Here is a 20,468-nt window from a genome sequence, read left to right as displayed (position 1 = left end):
TTGTCTGAAGTTTCCCTGTTTTCTCTCCTACAGCCCAGCCATAAACCAATTTTCCTCCAGAATGCAAACCCCTTCCAATGGTACGGAAAAGGCAGCGTTACAAGAAATCATAACATGTATGTATTTCTGGCACCTCAAGGACACGCCAGGCACCCAAAGGAATAAATCACTGCTGCCCAGGGTGGCAAACAGTCCGTGGCTTTGTGGCTGAACTGCTCTTCTCTTTGCACCTCTGTGGAAATCCAAAGATCCACCTTTCCACCTCCTTTTGCTTTTGTCCCTTCTGGTCCCTTCCTTCAGGGCTCCTGTTTTCCCTGCAGGGGCAGGGACAGGGGCAGAGGCAGTGACACATCCCTTCAAAGTCACCACAATCACAGGCTCAGCTTCTCCTGCTCGCTCCGGCTGAACTCACCCCACAGCTCCGAGGGTCCCTCACACCCACCCACCCACTCACTGCCCGGACTGCTCTGCGTCCCACCACCGCCCTCCCCAAACGCTGCAGCCAGCTACTAAACACACTGCTAAAATACCTGCAATATTAAAACCCCCTTAACTACCACAGTCTTCATCAAAATATTATTATTACTGGGAAAAAATGTTTTACAATGAGGGTGGTGAGAGCCTGGCCCAGGTTGCCCAGAGAAGCTGTGGCTGCCCCATCCCTGGAGGGGTTCAAGGCCAGGCTGGAGGGGGCTTGGAGCAACCTGGTCTGGTGGGAGGTGTCCCTGCCCAGGGCAGGGGGTGGCACTGGGGGGGCTTTAAGGTCCCTTCCCACCCAAACCAGTCTGTGATTCTGCAATCCCCGGGCACATCTCTGAGCAGGTCTGGTGGCTGAGAGATGGATGAGACCCTCGAATGCACTGAAGGCTTCACCGAGCCTTGGGCTGCAGGCACCAAGTGCAGGGCAAAACCATTCTGTTATGGACCCCCAGCACGGGGTATCCTCCATCATCCTGATGACAGCCCTGAGCACTGTCCTCAGAGGATCTTTGCTGCGCTTTCCTCCTGATTCCCAGCCTTTAAACCTGCTGAACCTCCCCGAGAACCCTTTTCCTCCCCAGCCCCAGCGCGGCGCAGGGACTCACTGATGAAGTTGGCCTGCCCGGTGAAGATGGTGTACTGCAGCTCGTAGGAGCTGACGCTGAACTCGTCCTCCGAGATCCAGTGGACGGTGATGGTGTCGTGGGAGGCCGTGCACAGCTCCTCCCGCACCGACGGCGGGTTCGGCGCTGCCGGAGAACACAGCTGACGTTACTTCTGTAAGTTTGTGCTTTCTTTTAATACACCCAGGGCTTTTTTTCACTCCCTTAAGGAGAGAGATGGGCTTGTGTGGGGAGCAGAGTCTCTGGACACAAACAACTGGCTCATTTTATCTGTCACTGTGTCATCGTGTCCAGCCTGCCCTGGGTGACCCTGCTTTGGCAGGGGGCTGGAGGAGATGATCTCCAAAGGTCCCTTCCAGCCCCTGCCATTCTGTGATTCTCACTTAATAACATTTTTTAGTGCAATAACAAAATATCCGGGGGTCAGTGTGTTTTCAGGCAAGGCAGAAGGAGGGGTTTCCACTGCTGCCTCCGTCAGGTCTGACACTCCCACCTCAAAACAAGCTGAGAAGCCACTTCAGCATTTCCCAGCGTGGTTTGTGGAATCAGTTATTTTGTCCCATTGCTCTTAGCGGAACAAGTTTGTTGTTAATCTTTCATTGCAAGGTAAGCTCCTTCACAATGAAGAAAATCAGATTTGGGGCTGCAGTGATGTCCTCCCACCTCCAGAGTTTCCTCCCTCCCCGGGTTTTCCAGCCCAGCAGGGTCCAGCAGCCACCAGTTGCCACGGGGCTGCTCCTGCCCCCCCACATCGCCCCGGCCAAGGGCAAGATCTGACCGAGCCTGAACTCAGGGCACCACGGCAGCAGCCAGGGACCCCGCGAGGTCTCTGCCCACAGCGGTTCATAATTTAGCACCAAGAGACCCACAGAAAAGGCAGCAAAAGGGAAATGCTAAAGCATGCAGTGTGCTAGAAGCACAAAAATTGATTAATTTACTGTTCCCTCCCTGGAATTTGCCCTTGCAGATCCTTATGGGCATCAGCCTCCTCCCTGGGTCGTGGAGACCGCTGTTTTTGACCTGCTTTTTGCACTTTTTCCGGGAGACACAGAGTGCAAACGGGAGGACACGGACGTGTCCCTGTCCCGGGGACAGTGCAGCCTCTGCCACAGCCAACCGGGCACTTTTTACTAGTGAGAATGAGTGGGACCCTGGTTGGCTTTAAATCTGCCTGGGGGCCCTCGGCGGGCACAGGGCAGGGGCTGCGGGGAGGACACGGGGGGCAGGGGGGGAGCAGACCCCGGTACCCACCGGTCAGATAATCCAGCCCCTCCAGCAGCTTCTTCTCTCTGGAAAAATCTAAAGCGAAGTTTTCAAAGGCGTCATTAAAATTGATATCTGGTATCAGAACTTGAGAGGATGCGGTTGCCATGGCGACCCTGCAAGAAAAGGAGCGAGCATCAATAGGCAGCGGGGCGCGGGCTCCCCACACGCAGCAGCGGGGGGTAAAGGGTGCTGGCAGCGGCGACATTACACACCGCGGGGGAACCGGCTTGTACCCCCCACCACTGCTGCCCCAGGAGGGTGCCCCGGCCTGGGGACGGGTCCCCCAGAGAGGTGGGGGGGCTCCATCCTGGGGGGTCCCAGCCCCGACTGCCCCCCGAGCTCCCTTCTCATTGGCATTTCCACCACTTTCCCACACAGGGAACGACGTTTGCCCCCACAGAAGATTTTCAGCTTCATTAGGGGTAGATTTAAATGGGAGACTGAGCTGAGCTGTGGGGAAGAACTTGTTTGGTGTGAGGGTGGTTGAGAGCCTGGCCCAGGTTGCCCAGAGAAGCTGTGGCTGCCCCATCCCTGGAGGGGTTCAAGGGCAGGTTGGAGGGGGCTTGGAGCAACCTGCTCCAGTGGGAGGTGTCCCTGCCCAGGGCAGGGGGTGGCACTGGGGGGGCTTTAAGGTCCCTTCCCACCCAAACCAGTCTGTGATGCTGTGATTAGGACCTGCCACACAACTCCTGTCCTGTGAAGGACGGGAACGGGGGCCACCCCCAAGCCCTGTGTTTCTTGGAGGGCAGCCCACTGGAAGGGGGGACATGGGGTGCCCTGACCAGGGGACCACTCCAGTGACATCCCATCAGTGTCCCAGGCCAGGCGTGCCCACCCACCTCTCAGCCACGTTCCTGGCCGTCTGCAGGAACCGTGCGTGGTCGTTCTCCTTCAGGATGTGCTCTGCCTGGTTGATGAGGACCGTGGAGCGCTCCAGGCACTGCCGGCAGTTGGCCACCTGCTGGGCCAGCTTCCGCAGCTTCATCACCTGCCAGGGAGCAGCGGGAAGAAAGGTGCTCAGAAACCAGCATGCAGCCCAAAAGCACAGAGGAACCCCCATCCTCAGCCAGGGGCAGCTCAGGGGAAGCCAGGAGTGGTGAAATGGCACAGAAATGTCCCCAAAGCTCTGGACAGAGTGAGCAGCCATGCACTTTCCGTGTTAAATTATGCTTGCCCAGACCCAGCTCTCCGTGGCCACGTCCCCAAGAGGACCGCAGCGCTGGTCCCAGGCAGAGCCTCTGCTGTGGCCAAGGGAGAAGGACGTGCAGATGCCCTGGCCCAGGGCCAACCAGCTGGGCTGTGATGGTGGCACCTGCAGTGGCCCAGGGCCAGCCAGCTGGGCTGTGATGATGGAACCTGTGGTGGCCCGGGCAGGGGACGTGGCGCTGGCAGCGGCCGGCAGGATCCATGGCACTGCAGAGGGCTCTTCAGCTGCCTCTCCTCTCCCTGCTCCTCCGCTCCCATCCGCCCTGATGGGGGTTCCTGCCTCCTGACTCCTTCCCACGCACGGGCACGGCCTCAGGGCCACTGTCCCCATGGGGGGCTGCCCGGTCTCACGGGCATCGGTACCCCAGACCCACAGAGCACAAACCTCAGCCCTGCAGGGCATGAGCCCAGCTTGGAGCCACACGTGGACTCCTCAGTATCTAATCTTGGTTGGTGTCCAAAGACATATGCGCAACACATCCAGGAGGAGCAATTTTTTAGGATTACTGGAATGAAAGGTACCAAAAGGCTGGGCATGGTTTCTTTTCATCAAAGGCACGTTGGCCAGGAGCACGGCAGGCAGGGTCCTACACGTGGGTCGGGGCCATTTCAAACACAAACACAGGCAGGGATGGAGAGCAGCCCTGGGGAAAAGGACTTGGGGGTGTTGATGGGTCAGAAAGCCCCCCGCACCCTGGGCTGCATCCCCCGCAGCGTGGCCAGCAGGGCCAGGGGGGGATTCTGCCCCTCTGCTCCACTCTGGGGAGACACCCCCCAGTGCTGCCTCCAGCTCTGGGGCCACCAACATCAGAAGGACATGGAGCTATTGGAGCGGGGCCAGAGGAGGCCACGGAGATGCTGGGGGGGCTGAGAGAGTTGGGGGGTTCAGCCTGGAGAACAGAAGGCCGCGGGGAGAAAGAGGGAGATTTGAGCAATCTGGTCTGGTGGGAGGTGTCCCAGCCCAGGGCAGGGGGTTGGAACTGGATGATCTTTAAGATCCTTTCCAACCCAAACCATTCCGTGATCCTCCGGGAACCCTCCCCTGGCACCTCTCACTCCCACCAACCACAGCCTTCAGGCTGCTGCTCTGGTCCCTACATCTCTCTGGCTGCCTTGTGGAGGAGAAGCTCCATCTCGCAGCTCCCAAAGCAGCCCCAGGACGGAGCAGCCAATTCCTCCCTCCCAGGACCACGCTCTGGCTGGAGCCAAACTGCTGCCTCGGCATTTTCCCCTCCATGGGCTTCCCTCCCCAGCCCCGGGGCCGTCACTCTCCCCGACGCCGTGCAATCAGGCTGCTCCACGCGTCCGTCGGGCCGTTTGTCAGGAAAAGCAGCCCAGAACAAATGGAAACCCAACTGGCAGTTCAGCGGGAACGCCGTATTTCTCGCCCTGCAGCTGGAGAGCTTCAAACCAGCCGCAGTCTCCGGCACTTCCTCCTCCCTTTTGTGTTGGGCCCTTTTTAGACTCTCCAGTGTTTGTGGCCGGGGCTCCTCGGGACGGCTGTTTCCCGTTCACTCTTGGAAATTGCTGCTCAGAGGAGTCAAAAGCAGCGGAGGAACCTGCCCAGCAGCGCGGGGGCTGCGGAGTCGGCTCCAGCTTCCATTTCCAGCCCCATTTCCCCAGTAAAGACACTTATTCCAGTTCCCAGGTGACTTTGGGAACCAAACCCACTCCCCTGCCACCGTCCCCACATCCATCTCCCGCTGGGTTTGCAGCGACGTGGGCACAGAGTTGCTGCTGCCACCCTGGCCATTCCCACACAGCCCAGCGCTGCTGCTGCTGATGGTTTTGGGCACTAATTGGGGCCCCTCTCCTCTACCCTGCTGCCAATTTGTAGGAAAATCACAACTTTGAGCCTTCCAGCTCCCTGCCAAGTACGGCTGAAACTGGACAACATGGTCAAGAGGCGTTAGGGGAGAGGGTGGGAAGTGAGAGGCAGACAGACAGATGGACCAGCAGAAGGCACCGTTACATAAAATATGTTCCCTGAAGCGACTGGGATAAAAGCAGGCGTTTTTTAAAGCTCCCACTCCTGCCGAGGGTGTCCGAGCACCGTGCTGCTGGGCTCGCCTGCAGCGCAACCCGCTCCCAAACCTTCGCCTACAAAACCATCTGCACCTGGGGCGATGCTGCTGCCCGGCCTGGCCATGGGCACGGCGACGGGTGCGGAGACGGACCCCGACCCCCTTGGGGTGCATAAGGTCAGCAAAGAGCTTGGGCACGGGCACTGCAAATTCCCGTGGGCACCCCTCAGAGCTCCAGCTGGTGCCCCTGGCCTTCCCCATGGTACAGAAACCACCAGGAATGGCCAGAACACCTGGAACCACTGGAGGAAGGGTCCAACCATCCCCCCAAAGAACAGGGAGAGAAACCAGCTCACCCACGGCTCCGCTGCAATGCAGAACGTGGAGCCTCTCCTCTCTCTGCAGTGCAGGGCTCGGCTGGCCCTTCAGTAGTAATTCTACATTATTATATTAGCACCGAGGAGCTAGAAAAGCCCTGAGGAAGCTGTCTGGACCGATCCAAGCAACTGCACCAATTTGTCAGGCTAATCAACGCGCCTTCCCTCCTCCGGCCATGTTCACGCACGCCTTGTCCTCGGCAGAAGAGCCCTGGGGACAGCAGCAGCGAGGGACACCAGGACCAGCACACCGTCTGGGGTGACGCTGTGTCCACCAATGGCTGCCCAGAGCAATTCCTTCACGGGCAAGGCAACGTGCGTGGCTAGCAGCCCCTCTGCATGTGGCTGGGGCATCCCAACATCATGGGCTGCGGAACCGGGGAGGGCTGTGCCCAGGGAGGGGGGGCAGACCCTGCCAGGACCACCCCATGGGCAGGAGGGGACCCTTGGAACTGCAGCCGAAGGAACAGGACCATCTTACCTTGGTCTCCTTGATCTTGACAGCGATGACCTGCTTGCGCTGGCGGATGATCTCCATGAGCTCATCACACTCCTCCATCAGCTTGGCCTCGTGCATGGCCGTGTTCACCTGGCAGAGCAGCAGAAGGACACCCCGTCAGGAGGGACACGCTGACCCCCGAGCCCGACAGCCCCCTGCTCTCCCGGCTCACACCAGGAGAGATGCAACACACTGATCTCGTGCCACCCCCGGCTCTGCCGGCTGCAGGGGGCTGACCTGGGCAGGAGTAACAACCCCACAACACAGAGAACTGGGCTGGCTCACCCACCTCCACTGCCACGCTGCTGGAGGGGGGGAAAAAGCCATAGAAGCATGTGAAGCCCCCCTTGCTCCACATCCAAGGTGGGTGGGTGATGGGGCTGTGCTGGGGCACACACTCCTCCACAGTTTATTAAAGCTGTTTATAGTTCAACCCTCACATTTCTTTATTTTTTCCCCTTCCTGGGTGGGGAGGGGTCATCGGGTGATGGAGTGATTGTCTAAAGGACAATCAATTGCTGTGGGTTCCTCAAACCATAGCAGGTGCCAGCCCTGACGCTACGCAGGGATGCTCAGGGATCTCCCCACCCATCTCTTCCCGGGGCAGGCTGTGTGTTTTGGGGTGCTCTGCACGGCCACGGCTGGGGCTGCACCAAGTGACCCCCATCCTGCCCTGGGCTGGGGGGCAGCGGGGGGTCTGTGGGAAAGACACGCAAGCAGTTCCTCCCACCCTGCCCTCCAGCATCGGAGAAGCTGGGAGAGGAAGGGACCTGCTGTAGACCCGGGCACCTGAGCCAGTCCCGGGGGGGACTGAGGACGATACGGTCAGACTGGGCAGAGGCTCCCAAAAGTCACCGTCAGGTCCCATCAGCTCCTGCAAACCCCCTGGACATGGTCCAGCCTCCTCCAGACCACATCTGGGGCTGAGCATGGTGTCAGCCCCAGGAGGCAGAGGAAAACAGTGCTGGTTTCTCCACAGAAAGCTGCATGTGTCCTGCTTAATTCAGGCTAATTAATCCCTGCTGGACCCACTTTTCAGGCGTCTAATACACCATTGGGTTTGTTGTTGTTTTGGAGCGGAGAGGCAGAGAAAGCACGGGCAGAGGCTTTGGTCCCATCTCCAGGAACAGCATCCCTGGGGGGACGGACAGGAAAGGGGGGGGACACTTCTCAGAAGGGGAACTGAGCCCCAACACGTAAATCAGACAGGGGAGCAGAGGACATGAGTGGGTTTTCTTCGTCTGTGAAACAGGGGTGATGGCTGAAGGCAGCCCGGAGTTAAACACGTTTGATACAAGATCTTTTTTTAACACCGGCCAGCAGCTTATGCAACGGCGAAGTGGGAGAGGCTGATGGGCTGCGAAGATCCCGCTGCTGGGGAAAAACAGCCCATAATCCTCCAACGGCTGCGGGAAGGCCCTCTGCCCACCAGGATGCACCAGCAGCAGGAGAAGGAGGACAAGTGACACGGGAGCATCAGTGCAGCATGCTCGGGAAGGCAAAACCCAGGTGGGGGGTTTCTGCTCCTTATTTTGGTGTGGGAACTCAGAGGTGTCTCCACTCCTCCCTCCCCGTGCACTGAGCTGGCCCAACAGTGGCCCATGGCTGCTGGTGGCACCAGTGGCACTCTCAGAGCTGGGGTTTGTGCCCTTTTCCTCTCTCTCCAGACCGTCAGGGCACCAACTGCCCTTATTCAGTGAGCAGAGAACAAAACACTGATGTTCCCTGTGGGAAAGGTGGGGGTAGGAAGCGCCTTCCTGGCCTGAGCCCCGGCCCCTCTCCGAGATGGTGACGAACAAGATGTGGCTCCCTGTGTAAACACATCCCTGGGTCCCTCACCACGGGAAAGGCTCCGGCCAGTACCGGCAGCATCCCTGCATCCTCACATCCCTGCATCCCTGCATCCTCACATCCCTGCATCCTCACATCCCTGCATCCCTGCATCCCCACATCCCTGCATCCCTGCATCCTCACATCCCCGCATCCCTGCATCCCTACATCCCTGCATCCTCACATCCCTGCATCCCTGTATCCTCACATCCCCACATCCCCGCATCCCCACATCCTCGCATCCCCACCGGCCGCTCAGCCCCTGGGGGCAGTGGGGAAGCCACAGGGCTCATATCCCCCCCGGCAAGGGCTGGGACAAAGCAAAGAGCTGTTGTGTTTGCTCAGGCGTTGGTGACCCCCCCCCAAATCCACGCCAGTGACCCCCCCTCCAGCAGCCCGTGGGAGGTTACTCTCTGGAAAGGTGTTTGTTCAAGGAACTGCTGCTTAATTTAGCGACCAAAAAAAATCAATAGCCCATTGAGAAGAAACTAATTGCAACAGCCTCTCTCCATGTATCACTTCAGTAAACAAAGCTGCAAATTAATTTGCTATTAATTGGTATGTGCACTCTGGAACAACAGCACGGCATTAACTGCCTTCTTCCCCTCGAACGCTTTCCCCGGCAGCACGTGGTGATGAACTCCCGACTCCGGCGCCGCAGCCAGGACCCCGCTGGCACCATCACCCCCCCGGCACAGGAGATGTGGGATGGCACACGGGGAACAGAGAGAGTCTCACAGATCAAGTGGCCAAAGCAGCAAGGTCAGCAGAAGGCCTTTCTTCAGCAGGATTAAAGGTGGCTTCTCTCCTCCCGTGCCTTCTGTAATCTCCCTACAAAGCCTTTCCCACTCGCTGCTGGTTTGAGCTGCTCCACAGGCGGTGGGAGAGGTGGCCATCGCCAGCCCCACAAGGGAGGGACGCGGGAGGCAGCTGGGGGTGTCCGGGGGGAGGGAGGGAATTGGGGAAGAAACCACCCACCACAGAGTGGGAGAAGGGCTGGCAGGGGCCCATGCTCCCCTTCCCAAGAGGAAAGGGTTAAAACACAACTAGCACAGTACATAAAACACAACTAGCACAGTACATAAAACACAACTAGCACAGTACAAGCACCCTGGCGCTGGGGAGGCTCCCGGGGTTCTGACACGAGCTGTGGTGACGTGGCCACGACTCCCTCCTTGTGCCGTGGCCAGGACACAGCGAGCCACGTCCTGCAGGGCTTTCCCGGAGCTCGGGCTCCCAGAGACCCAAGTGCTGTGCAAACATCAGCTGGTTTGCTCCAACAGCAGCCCCCATAAGAAAGAGGAGGTGGAACGAGCACAGGGTTTCACAGGGAATTCGAGGCACGGGGGCACCACAGTCATCACAGAGGGTTTGCTGTTCCCAGGCACGCAGCAGAGCAGCCGGGTCCTGCCTCCCCGGGCCAGCCCAGCACCCTGGGTCTCTTCCCAGTGGCTCCCAGTCACTCCCCCTTCTCCCTCAGACCCCTGGGAACCATCCCCATGTCACCATCATTTAGGACTAAACTCATTTGGGACTAAACTCTCCGGATCACTTCAGCCTCCCCCCAGCCCCACGGTGTCAGCGATGCTTCCCACCACACACATCCCTGCTCCCAGGGCAGCCCCCGGTGAGAGGACACGGGAATGACCCCAGGCACCCCACCACTCGAGCCGGGAGCTTCCCAGTGACCTTCCCCACCGCCCCCAGTCCCCCCATTGCTCTCACCAACCTCCACTTGCTGGCAGATCTGTATCAGCTTGGCCATCTGGTTCTCCAGTTCGCTGTTGCGTTTAACCAGGTTGGTGAGGTTCGTCTCCAGGGTTTGCTGCGAGTTCCAGAAGAGAAAAAACAGAAAGATCAGCAAAGCCGGAGGCCTGTCCCCAGTCCCCCATTAACAACCGGGGCCGTTTGCCCCCCAACACGCTGCCTGGGGGAGCGACAACTTGAGTGCTCTGGGCCAAGGCTCTGGGGTTTCCCGGCAGCTCCTGCCCGTGCCAGGGGGCTCCGTGAGTGCTCGGCACGAGACGGGGCAGACACCGAGCCCGGCACCACGGTGGCCCCAAGGAGGTCACCAGCCAGAGGTGACAGTGTGGGTGTCTGCCCTTTGCTGCCCCTTCAGAGATGGTTTGAGAAGCTGGGGTGGGCTGTGCTCCTGCAGCACAGCTGAGTTTCTCCTGCATCCCCTGGAAAACTTTCTGGGCAGCGCGAGAAACACCAGGAGCATCGAAGTTTCTCAAAACTCTTCCCAAACCACTCGCTGAGCCCTCGGACAAGGTGGGAGAGACAAAACATGCTGCTTCCCACGTTTCCACCAGGAAAGAAGCCAGCACGGCTATTTTCACCATCAGTTTTGTTTTGCCCGTGGTAGGGAACCCAGGAAGAGCCTGTTGAGCCATTAGAGAGGGATTTCTCTCTGCAAACCATCTCTGCTGGAGTGACACAGGCACAGGCAGAGCACGGTGGCAGCTCTGGACCACGGGGACAGCTCGCCCCACACGGGAACAAAGCCCTCCCCGGCTCCTGCCGGGCTGCCCACCGCTGCCCACACCTCCCACCTTCCCATGAGGGTGTAAAGAGCTTTTCTGCTCCGACAGCAGCCGGGAATCCTGCCCGCCCCACAGGAACCGCCGTGATTTTCCATCCCCGCTCTCCCCCCGGCACCCGCAGGATTCCGGGAGCGGAGCGTGGGGGAAGAGCCCGTCTGAAAAGACCTCGGTATCTGCGGCCACACAGTGGACTTGCATTTTTTTGGATATCAATAATTTAAGTGACACCGCATTTCCATTAAAATACGCGTCTCCGCTAAGAGGAAATGTTTTATAACAAAGTGCTCTCTACCTGTTGCAGCGCTTGTTGGGAAAATGATATCCTATTAATATTTTAAACTTCAGGGCTGGGAGAGGATCCCTGTGGTGTTTTATTCATCCTCGGTGAGAAACTGCAGTCGGAGGCTTTCATCCCGACTCCAGCAGACCCACAGCCACGGCCTGTCCCCGCACGCACAGCTAATTTGGGGGCTAGTTAGCCAAGAGAACTGGAATGAGAGTCACGAAGCACAGGGAAAGCATTCATTCCTGGGAAACCACTGGCTCCTGAAATACTCCGAGCTCGTTTGCAATGCTGCAAATTGCTAGCCATCGGCGGGCAAAGCAGAACACAGAAACAGGCTTGAAAAACGAAGTAAAACCCAGGGTGCCTTCATTAAGTGGAAAGTGCTTTGCACGACGACGCTGTATCGACAATGAAAAAGCAGCTGCTAACAGCTCCTGCTACCCTCTTTCTTTACAGCTCAATATTATTAAACATAATTTGACTAAAGCATTGAACATTTAACTTGCTAATTATCTTCCTCGTCACCAACTCGGCTGCACTGAAGTCACAGCTTTGAAATTGCAGCCGATCTGCTTTAATGTTGGAGGGCTGTTGATGGAGGGCAGGGAGGGGAGGGGGATGAGCTCGGAATACGCTCTTTGAAGCCCAGGAGAAGCACTTTTTCAGCATCCCGAGTTTTCCAGGGGAGTGCATCACTCCTCCCCCACCCATCCCCACACACAAAACCAAAAGCTGGGACTGGGAGTGATGCTGGAGCAGACGGCGGTGGTTCACCGGGAGTAACGCTGAGGGAGCAGCAGCCTCCCTCCCGAGCTGCCCCAGCGCCGCGGCTCAGCGAGCACCTCCGGCTGCTGCCAACCCTCGTGCTGCACGTGAACATGCAGATGGAACCATTCCCCTCTGTTTGATTTGCCGAAACAAATAAAATAGACTGGAAGCTTTGATTACACCAGCTGGTTATTTTGTAGGTATACATAAATTACAGCAATTATAGGGGTTGTTTTTTAATTGCATTATAACATGCTCATAATCTCCCCAAACATTCCCCTTCTGGCCAGAAATACAGAATATTTGATTTCTCTACAATTGGGAAGAGACGTGAGAAAGAGAGATAAAAAGGAACCACCACCACGTCCTTGAGCAAAAGTCACTGTGAGAGGAAGGGGCCAGGTCCCTGGGTGATGGAGACCCTCGGGACCGGGGAGGAGGAGAGCATGGCCCCAGCCCTTCCCAGCCTGAGCCGTTGCAAAGTGCCCCGTGGGGACCGGACCCTCTCCGGCAGCTCAGCGCCCGCACCCCGCTCACCTGCAGGTCACCGGACACAAAATCAATGTATTTGGCACCCGGCCGAAGGAGCGGGATGAGGCGCAGGGATGTGCAGGCACCGATGCTCATGTTTTATTTAATCATGTGCACAACGAGCAGCAACCGCTCCAGTCTCCTTTTTTTCCAAATGTCAAACAGGCAGTTGAGCTAAACATGAATTTCTCTGTTCCTGTTTGAAGATGGCATCAAGGCTGGGAGGTTCAAGACAATTGTAGGAATTATAAATATCAGGCTTCCTCCTGGTGGCTGCTGGCTGTCCTCTGCCCCTTCTGGAGCAGGGCAGGAGAGCCAGATGCCACCAGTGACTCGCCCAGGGTACCCGAAGTCTTCCTGATCACTCCTGCAGGAACTGGTCAGATTTTAGAACCAAAAACCAAAGCTCTTGATGGGATCCTGCAGCTGCAATGCTGCTGGGGCCATCGGAAACCCACCCCGTGTCCCTGCTCCCAGCCAAAACGTTGCTGTGCCCCGAGCTTCTGCCCCAGGTCCCCGCTGGCTCTGTGGGGATGAGGGGCACGGGCACGGCTCATCCTGGGAATGCCAGCATGGCATCTCCTCAGGAGTGGTGGCTGGACTGGTCTCACTGCAGCAGGATCCATCCTGACCCCGTCTGCCCCCCTCCATTTTGGGGATGGAGGGTGATGGGATGGATGTGCAGCATCCTCCCTGCTCCATAACGACAGCTGCCTCCGAAACACCAAACTGGGCGCTGGCGAGCACCGCACGGACCATGCTCCCGGCCACGGGCACCGCACGGACCATGCTCCCGGCCACGGGCACGGCGGGTGCCGGGCGCTGGCACTGCTCTGTGCCGGAGGATGCTCCCGCTCCCATCTCCCCTCCCGAGGGGCGGCCAGAGGACCAGAGCACGGGGCCCACCGGCTATTTATTTCCCATCATCAGCCCTGGTAGTGATGTTTATAATCAATCGATGTTTATAATCAATTCTAAACTGATGTTTATACTAAACCAATGTTTATAATCAATTCCCAACCCCCAGCCAAAAAAAAAGAAAGATAAATCCGGGGGAAAATGCACGCGGGAAGGCAGCTGCCTGCCTGTGCTAACAGAATCTCCCCAGACAATAGGACAAGTGACAGAGAGACAGGACTGAGCTGCCGAGCGGCTCCCGCGCAGCTCCCGCCTTGTGACACTAATGCATTTTAAGTCGCTTTGGAGCAAAACACACCGAGTAAAAGCTGAAATAAACTGCCAGCTTTCAGTGCCTGCTATCACCCCAGCCGGCAGAGCTGACCTAGAAAATCAAGCCATTTGTTACAGCGAGGTTCTGGTGGTGTTTCTCACTGTGCTGAAGAGAGTCCGGAGCAGGAGTCCTGAGCCAGGCAAAGCAGCTCTGGTGCCTCTCCCACCAGCCGGTCACCTCCAAACCCAACACAAGTCCGTGGCTGAAGGAGGGACAGGGAATGGCCACTCAGGCCCTTGTCAGGGAAAGTGCCCACCGGGCAACCAAATGGCCCGATGTCTCCGAAGCAGGGAACGTCCCAGCCAGCCACCAGCTACATGCAACCCACTGAGTGTGCAAGCAAAGGGGTAACCCTCCCCTTGCTCACACCGCTGCTGCCCAGCCACGGGGGATCGCCCAGGCACGTGGAGCTGGGGCCTGCACTGGCCGGGACCTCCCAGGACGCTCCTGCCCCTCTCAAGCCCCAGCTTCATTAAGGAAGGCTGCCAGGGGCTTCTCCTGCCAGGGACTTCTCTAAATGAGACAAACATTTCCTCCAAGGGGAGGCAGCCAGACTCCTCCAAACCCATCACCCAAGGAGACAGTAAGATTTTTTTTACCCTTCACATAATTGCTGTGGTTTTTACTGCTCAGGTGATTTTCCTCAGCAGCTCCCCCAGGACCTGGCTCCACATCAAGGTGCGAGTCTTCATCAGAGTCCAGATTCCCTCACCCCGCTGGTGGGAAGGGAAGACCTCCGTGCCCATCACCAGGGCAGGTGGTCACACGCCTGGTGGAACCCAAGAGCAGCAACATCAGAAGCTCAGCTGGTTTGGAGCCTACAGTCTCCCAAGACCTGCCCCGAGCCCGAGGTTGAGGGTGGGAAGGGTCCACAGCCCGCAGGAAGGCTCTGAGCTGAGCAAAGCAATGCTCCTGGGCAGGGAGGAGAATTTTCTGCCCACAGATGTGCTTACCCAAAAAGCAACCTATTTCCAACACGTTGTCTTTCCCTAATAGAATGGATATGGGAAAAAGATCTGTCACAACTGACCAAACTCTTCTGCTGGGCGTCCAGTGCCTGGCTGCCGGGAGCCCAGGGAGCCCTCAGCTTTCAGAGACAGGCATCTCCTGCCAGAGAACACCATCTCCTGCTGGAGACAGGCATCTCCTGCCAGAGATAGGCATCTCCGAGGCTCCCCTGGCCCATCTGAGGGCCAGTGTCCCCCGGTGGTGGGTGCAAGGCTGCAGACACCTCGGGCCACTCAGGACCCTCAAGCGCTGCAGCCACAGCAGCTGTGGGTGCTCCCCATCCCGCTGCCGCCCCATCGCTGCCCTGTGTCAGGGCAGGACCCCAGGGCAGACCCTGCTGAGGTCCACGTGTCCTGGGGTCCCCCCCTGCACCCCGCCAGGCTCCTACCCCCCTGCAGGTGGCTCATTGGCAGGAGCCACAGCCTGGACATGAAATGAAGGCTCCATCAGCGTAGGCACAGCTGACTGAGGCACGCAGCGGCCACCAACAGCAAATTGCTTCATTAGGGCAAGAGATTTGGTACTGAAGAGCAACAGAGTTAATGATGAAGACATGACGGCAGCAGCTCCTCCTCCTCACACCAAGGGACTGGAGGAAAGCAAGAGAAGCCACCAGGACTTCTCCCCATGCTCTTCCCAGGTGCTCCCACTGCCCCGTCACCAGCCCATGGCCACTAACGACAGAGCCGTCCCTGGGGGCTCTGAGGCAGGGGGTGCCTCCCTTCCGGCAGCGAAGACATGGCAATGAGAATGGCTTGTTTATCCTTCTCAGGAAATTCCTCTCCTCCTGCGGGTTCAGATGAGCTCCGGATTTTGGCAGGAGGGGCGGGAGGATGGAAACGGGACCGGCATCACTCGCCAGGAGCTGGAGCAAACCCCTTCGATTTGCAAAGACAGAGGCAGTGGAAAACCCCGCAGTCAGAGTGAAGAGGCTCTTAAAATGAAAAGATTTGTCCTATTTTCGCTTGCCCAGGTCTGCTTTGTGTGAGGAGCCTTGTTGGTGCTGCTGGAGCAGCCCCGGTGCCTCTCCTCCCTCTGCCGGTGACAGTCCTTGTCCCTGAGGGGGACAGCACCTCCCATGAACATCCACCTGCGTAATGGCACCCGCGCATCTTTCCGAAGCCACCACACTCCTCCTCGAGCTCATCCCCTGACACGTGGTGAAGCACCAGACCTCTGCGTGGTGTTACTGCGGCGGCTCTGGGACCACTCCTGAGCATCTCTGCATCCCCACGGCACACCCTCGGGTACCACGGGGACACAGCCCCAGCACACCCTCGGGTACCACGGGGACACAATCTGAGCTCGCCCTCACTACAGCAGAGATGTCAACTTTCACCAACACACAAGCGCACACAGAGCTTTTGTCTTCTTCAGGTACACCTGGTTCCTCAACTGAAGAATGAGGAGTTTAGCCATGGGTAAAACCCGCTGCCTGTCAGTGGGAGCGACCCAGGGTCATGCTCCTCTCCTCCCAGAAACTCCTTCTTTGGCTCCATTTCCCCAAGAAAATGACAAGAGGTTTCTGCTCCTACAGAAAGGCAACCTGAGGAACGGGGTGGGGAGAGCACCCTAATTCTCCTATAATTCAGAGCTGTCCCACACAGTTCCAAGGAGGGGAAAATAATCACAGGCAATAGTTTAACGCTGACATTTCTCCCAAGCTGCTGCTCAGCTGCAGACGGGCGCTGGGCAGGCTCTGCTGGCTCAGCACGCAGGACTCGCGTTTGCTCTCCTGTCCCCGCGCTGCTTCACAGAAACAGGGGCTGTGCTTCCGAAAACGCTCCTTCAGGCAAAGACCCCTCGGAGCCCTGACAGGCGCGAGCCCTTGGCACCCGCCGTCCTGCTGCGCGGCGCGGAGAGGGGCTGCCCGAGGGACAGCCTCGTGCTGCTGGAGCTCGTCCACACAAGCCGCGCGCAAGGAACGAGCTGTTCCCTGGCAAGACACACCGATCTGTTTTCCAGGGGAAAAGGAGAAAAAGGAGGAGAACAAGCCAGCTGATCCCGCTCCCTGTTACAGGGTGACCTGCTCCAAGCCAAGGTGTGAGGGCTCCAGCAGCAAGTCCACACGACTGCAGCTCACGGAGGAGAAAGCCCAGCGAAGGAGCTCCTGCAGCTCCTGGCTGTGCCTGGTCCTGGGAGCTGGAGGAGAAATCCTGGAGCTGCCCAAAGGAGAGCTCAGCTTTCCCACTTCCACCAAATAAACTTCCAGCAGAGGCTGGTTCCCCTCATCCCAGGGACAAGTCAGGGCAGGGCACAGCAGCTTTTTGGGTGGTGTCTCTTCTGCATCCTTCATCACTGACTGAGACATCTGAGTACAGCGTCCAGCTCTGGGGCCTCAGCACAGGAGGGACATGGAGCTGTTGGAGCGGGGCCAGAGGAAGCCACAGAGATGCTGGGAGGGCTGGAGCCCCTCTGCTGAGAGAGTTGGGGGGTTCAGCCTGGAGAAGAGAAGGGGCTAAACTCAGCCAAGACGGGGCTCCTTCCCGGCCACCCGAGCTCAGCAGAATGATGGACCTCCAGAACATTCACAAGTTGCAAACAATCAAGAAATCAGAGGAATAAGAGTTATTGGTGATGCCAAAACACTTTCCCTTTCCTGGCTAAGAAGAGAGAAGCGCCTGGGGACGGGGCTGGACACAAAGTCGGGGCAGCACCAAGCCCCCGGCAGCGCTCATTGCCCTGTGATCCCTGGGAGTGCTCTGGGGAGCATCCCATGGCGTGAATGTGGGGCCAACACTGGCTGGAGAACCAGGGAAACCCCCAGACCTTTGGCCTTGGTGCAGCCAGACCCATCCCCACACCCACGGCAGCCTCTCGGGTCGGCTCTGGGGAGACCCTGACCACGGAGAGGAGCCTGGAGGACAAGGTGTCCCCAAGGGACCCTGTGCCCAGTGGGGTACGAGAGGACAGGTTACATCCAAGGTTGCACCATATTCTTTGACCTTCCAGCCTAAAACCACCCAGCTGCAACAAGGAGCTGACGAGAGCTCGCTTAACGAACACGTCTGCAAACACAGACAGAATGCATTCGGCTTATTTGGGTCCTTCACTGTTTACATCCTTTAATCTTTTCAAAGCAATTTTTCCCCTATTGGATATTATCATGGTTTTCTGTATCATCGGAGCAGTGTTGAAAATTGTTTAAATATTTTATTAAATTCATCCTGGCTGTGACAAGCCAGTTTTTATTCCTGAAGCCATCTAACCATTATCTGCTTGTTTGAGCTGTCCTATTTAAATACTCGGAGACTCCACTCCCCGGCTCAGGCTGCGTGCTTCCCGGCTTAAAAGAATGTGATTTTCAGACATCTTATTAAATTTGCTACATTTGATGTAAAAATTCCCAAGCTACAGTGAGTCACGAGCTTATTTGTTTCTCTTCCACTACTTTTATTTATTCCTTTAGAAAGACATAGTGGAAGGAAAAGGTTTCCACTGCTCCGAGGAACGCCTTTTTCCAGGAATTTTCCTCTAGCAATTTCTACCTTCTTCCAAGCCAGCACCAGGAGGTCCAGCCAGGCCGGTTCCTGAGGCTCTGCTGTAGGTACCACCAGCATCTGCAGGTCCCAAGGGGTGGAAGGGAACAAACCTCCCCCTCCCCATCCCCATCTCAGCCCCCGCATGGGGATGGATGGATGGATGATGGAGACGGGGCTGGCATCAGCCCCCACCGTCCCTCCCCAGCCCCAGGCCACCCACACCAGCCCCAGACGTCTCCAGGGCTCATCTGGGGAGAAGCTCTGGAACCAGCTCTGCTGTCCCCATGGGCGAGCATCGCTGCTTCACCGAGAATTCCCATCTCCTGGAAGATACACCATTAGTAACTATTCTGTTTTGTTCCACCAAGGGAAGGGAAGGGAAGGGAAGGGAAGGGAAGGGAAGGGAAGGGAAGGGAGACCAACAGCAAGCATGAGTCTTCATGGGTTCACTAATGACAGTGCAATTACATTAACGACTCTTGCTGCAGACAATGCTATGGCTACGAAGAGTGTGTCAGAGCATCATGCTCAGTCAGGGTTTCCAGGAAAAAATGCCTGGCAAATACTGATCTGAGGCATGTGAGGAGTGCCAGAATAGCAGGAGACTTAAGTGCCACGGATAATGCTTGGGATCAATTATTAAAGACAGAAGAGGACAAGCTAACTGAAAGAGCATTAACAAACATTTTTGCCACTATGGTTTCCTAAGGAAAACAATAAAGACCATAAATGTCCTTGAACATGAAGCACTAAAATGAATTTGGACTATGAAGAAGAACAGCACGAGGAGAAGATGTAAGGAGGAGCTGTAGGAACTCCACAAAGGGACAAATGCAGCCAGGGAAGTGGGCTCCCAATGGCTTTGCTGGGACGGAGCTGTGGGTAGGACCCACCAAGGGCCTGGGCTGAGGCCAGACAGAAAATATAACCACAATGAAAGGCACAACCATCACAGAAAACGTGGAATTTTTAGCAGAAGATGACGTAGAATTCCTAATGGGAATTATGAGCAATAGAAATAACGTGCCCATGACAAACAAAAAAAAAAGACAGCAGCAGTATGAGTTGTTAGAGTAGCAATATCGTGATACATTAAGAACTTTTTAAAACACCTGGAAAACTGAAGCTCCAAATCAGACAGAGACTCAGCTCCACCTCTGGGGCTGCTCCCTCCCATGAGGTCTTCCTTCCTCCCTCCCCACCCTCCCGCTGTCCTGGGCTCAGCCTGGAGCGTGTCACTGCCAATGACCCTCTGGGGTTCCACCAAAAGGCTCTGGTGCTCTGCTGTCCATTCCCTGAGCTGCTCTGATTGAAGACACCCTTCGCTCCTCACCTTCTGGGGCTCTCCATGTGATTCCCAGCCAAGAAAGCTTCATTAGCCAAAAAGCTCCCTTGCATTGACTCTCTTGAGATCGGAGAGCACAGCTATAGGGGAAGGAGCTTATCACATACATATTCCATTGTTGTGACTGAACAACCAACAGCACGGTGCCGGAGACCCCTCCCTCAGCAAAAGCTGGAATAAGTGTATGAAACAGAGCGGGCAGCATCAGCTCTCCTCGGCGTTCCAGGCACGGTCTGGCAGCCAAAGGGAGCGCCTGGTGCATCCTGAGGAGCCCCAAAACCACCCAGGGCCACCTGCAACACAGGGCTCGGAGCAGGGCTCGGGTTCTGAGAGGTCTGACGGCCCTTCCAAACTAATGGCATCACCTGAAGAGCTTAAAACACCCAGTCTGAGGCTGCTAAAAACAAATCTGGATTTTGGCACATAATGTACGCAACTTTGTATTTGCACTTAATAAACAATCAAGCTTCTGTTGCAGAAACAAAGAGATGAAATTCAATGAGTCCTCACTCAACAGAAAGTTTAGGAAAGTGCTAGAGAGAAATTCATGGAGGATTCATACATTTCTGAGGAACATCTGGTTTCCGTTCAACAATAAAGAAGACGCTTTGTGATTTTCACCAGATAGATAACGGCGTGAGCAAAGATTCACTAATTACTTCACTCAATTTCTATCACACCTCCCAAACCAAATGAGCAAAATTCAAGCAAAAAGTAATGAAAACCTGCAAGGAAGGAACCTGCTATACCCACTTCTCCTCGCTGCCTGGGCTGCATATCAATATTTAGATTCAGCTGTTCCAAAACGGAATATAAAATGCATAAAATGAATTAGAAATAGAATTCATGCCTAAACACCGGGGAGATATGTTTTGAATTACAAATACAAAATTAGCTTGAAAGTGAAGCTAAAGCTCCTGCATTTCAAATTATTGCAGAAAATGTATTGAATTCTGCAGAGATCAG

General features: G+C 56.6%; 1 protein-coding gene across 1 annotated transcript in view; it reads right to left on the bottom strand.

The window, feature by feature from the left end:
* MID2 (midline 2) overlaps nt 1–20,468 on the bottom strand; it is a 62,076-nt gene that overhangs the window by 9,228 nt on the left and 32,380 nt on the right. The window contains exons 3-7 of the mRNA XM_014956079.1: nt 10,035–10,130; nt 6,458–6,565; nt 3,209–3,357; nt 2,355–2,482; nt 1,086–1,229 (exon numbers count right to left, since the gene is read on the bottom strand). Of these exons, the coding sequence (XP_014811565.1) occupies nt 1,086–1,229; nt 2,355–2,482; nt 3,209–3,357; nt 6,458–6,565; nt 10,035–10,130 (625 nt within the window). The remainder of the gene's footprint in view (nt 1–1,085; nt 1,230–2,354; nt 2,483–3,208; nt 3,358–6,457; nt 6,566–10,034; nt 10,131–20,468) is intronic.

The sequence above is a fragment of the Calidris pugnax genome, unplaced genomic scaffold (assembly GCF_001431845.1).
Source record: "Calidris pugnax isolate Ruff unplaced genomic scaffold, ASM143184v1 scaffold281, whole genome shotgun sequence".
Classification (NCBI taxonomy): Eukaryota; Metazoa; Chordata; class Aves; order Charadriiformes; family Scolopacidae; genus Calidris; species Calidris pugnax.
This window is presented reverse-complemented; position numbering and strand designations above follow the sequence as displayed.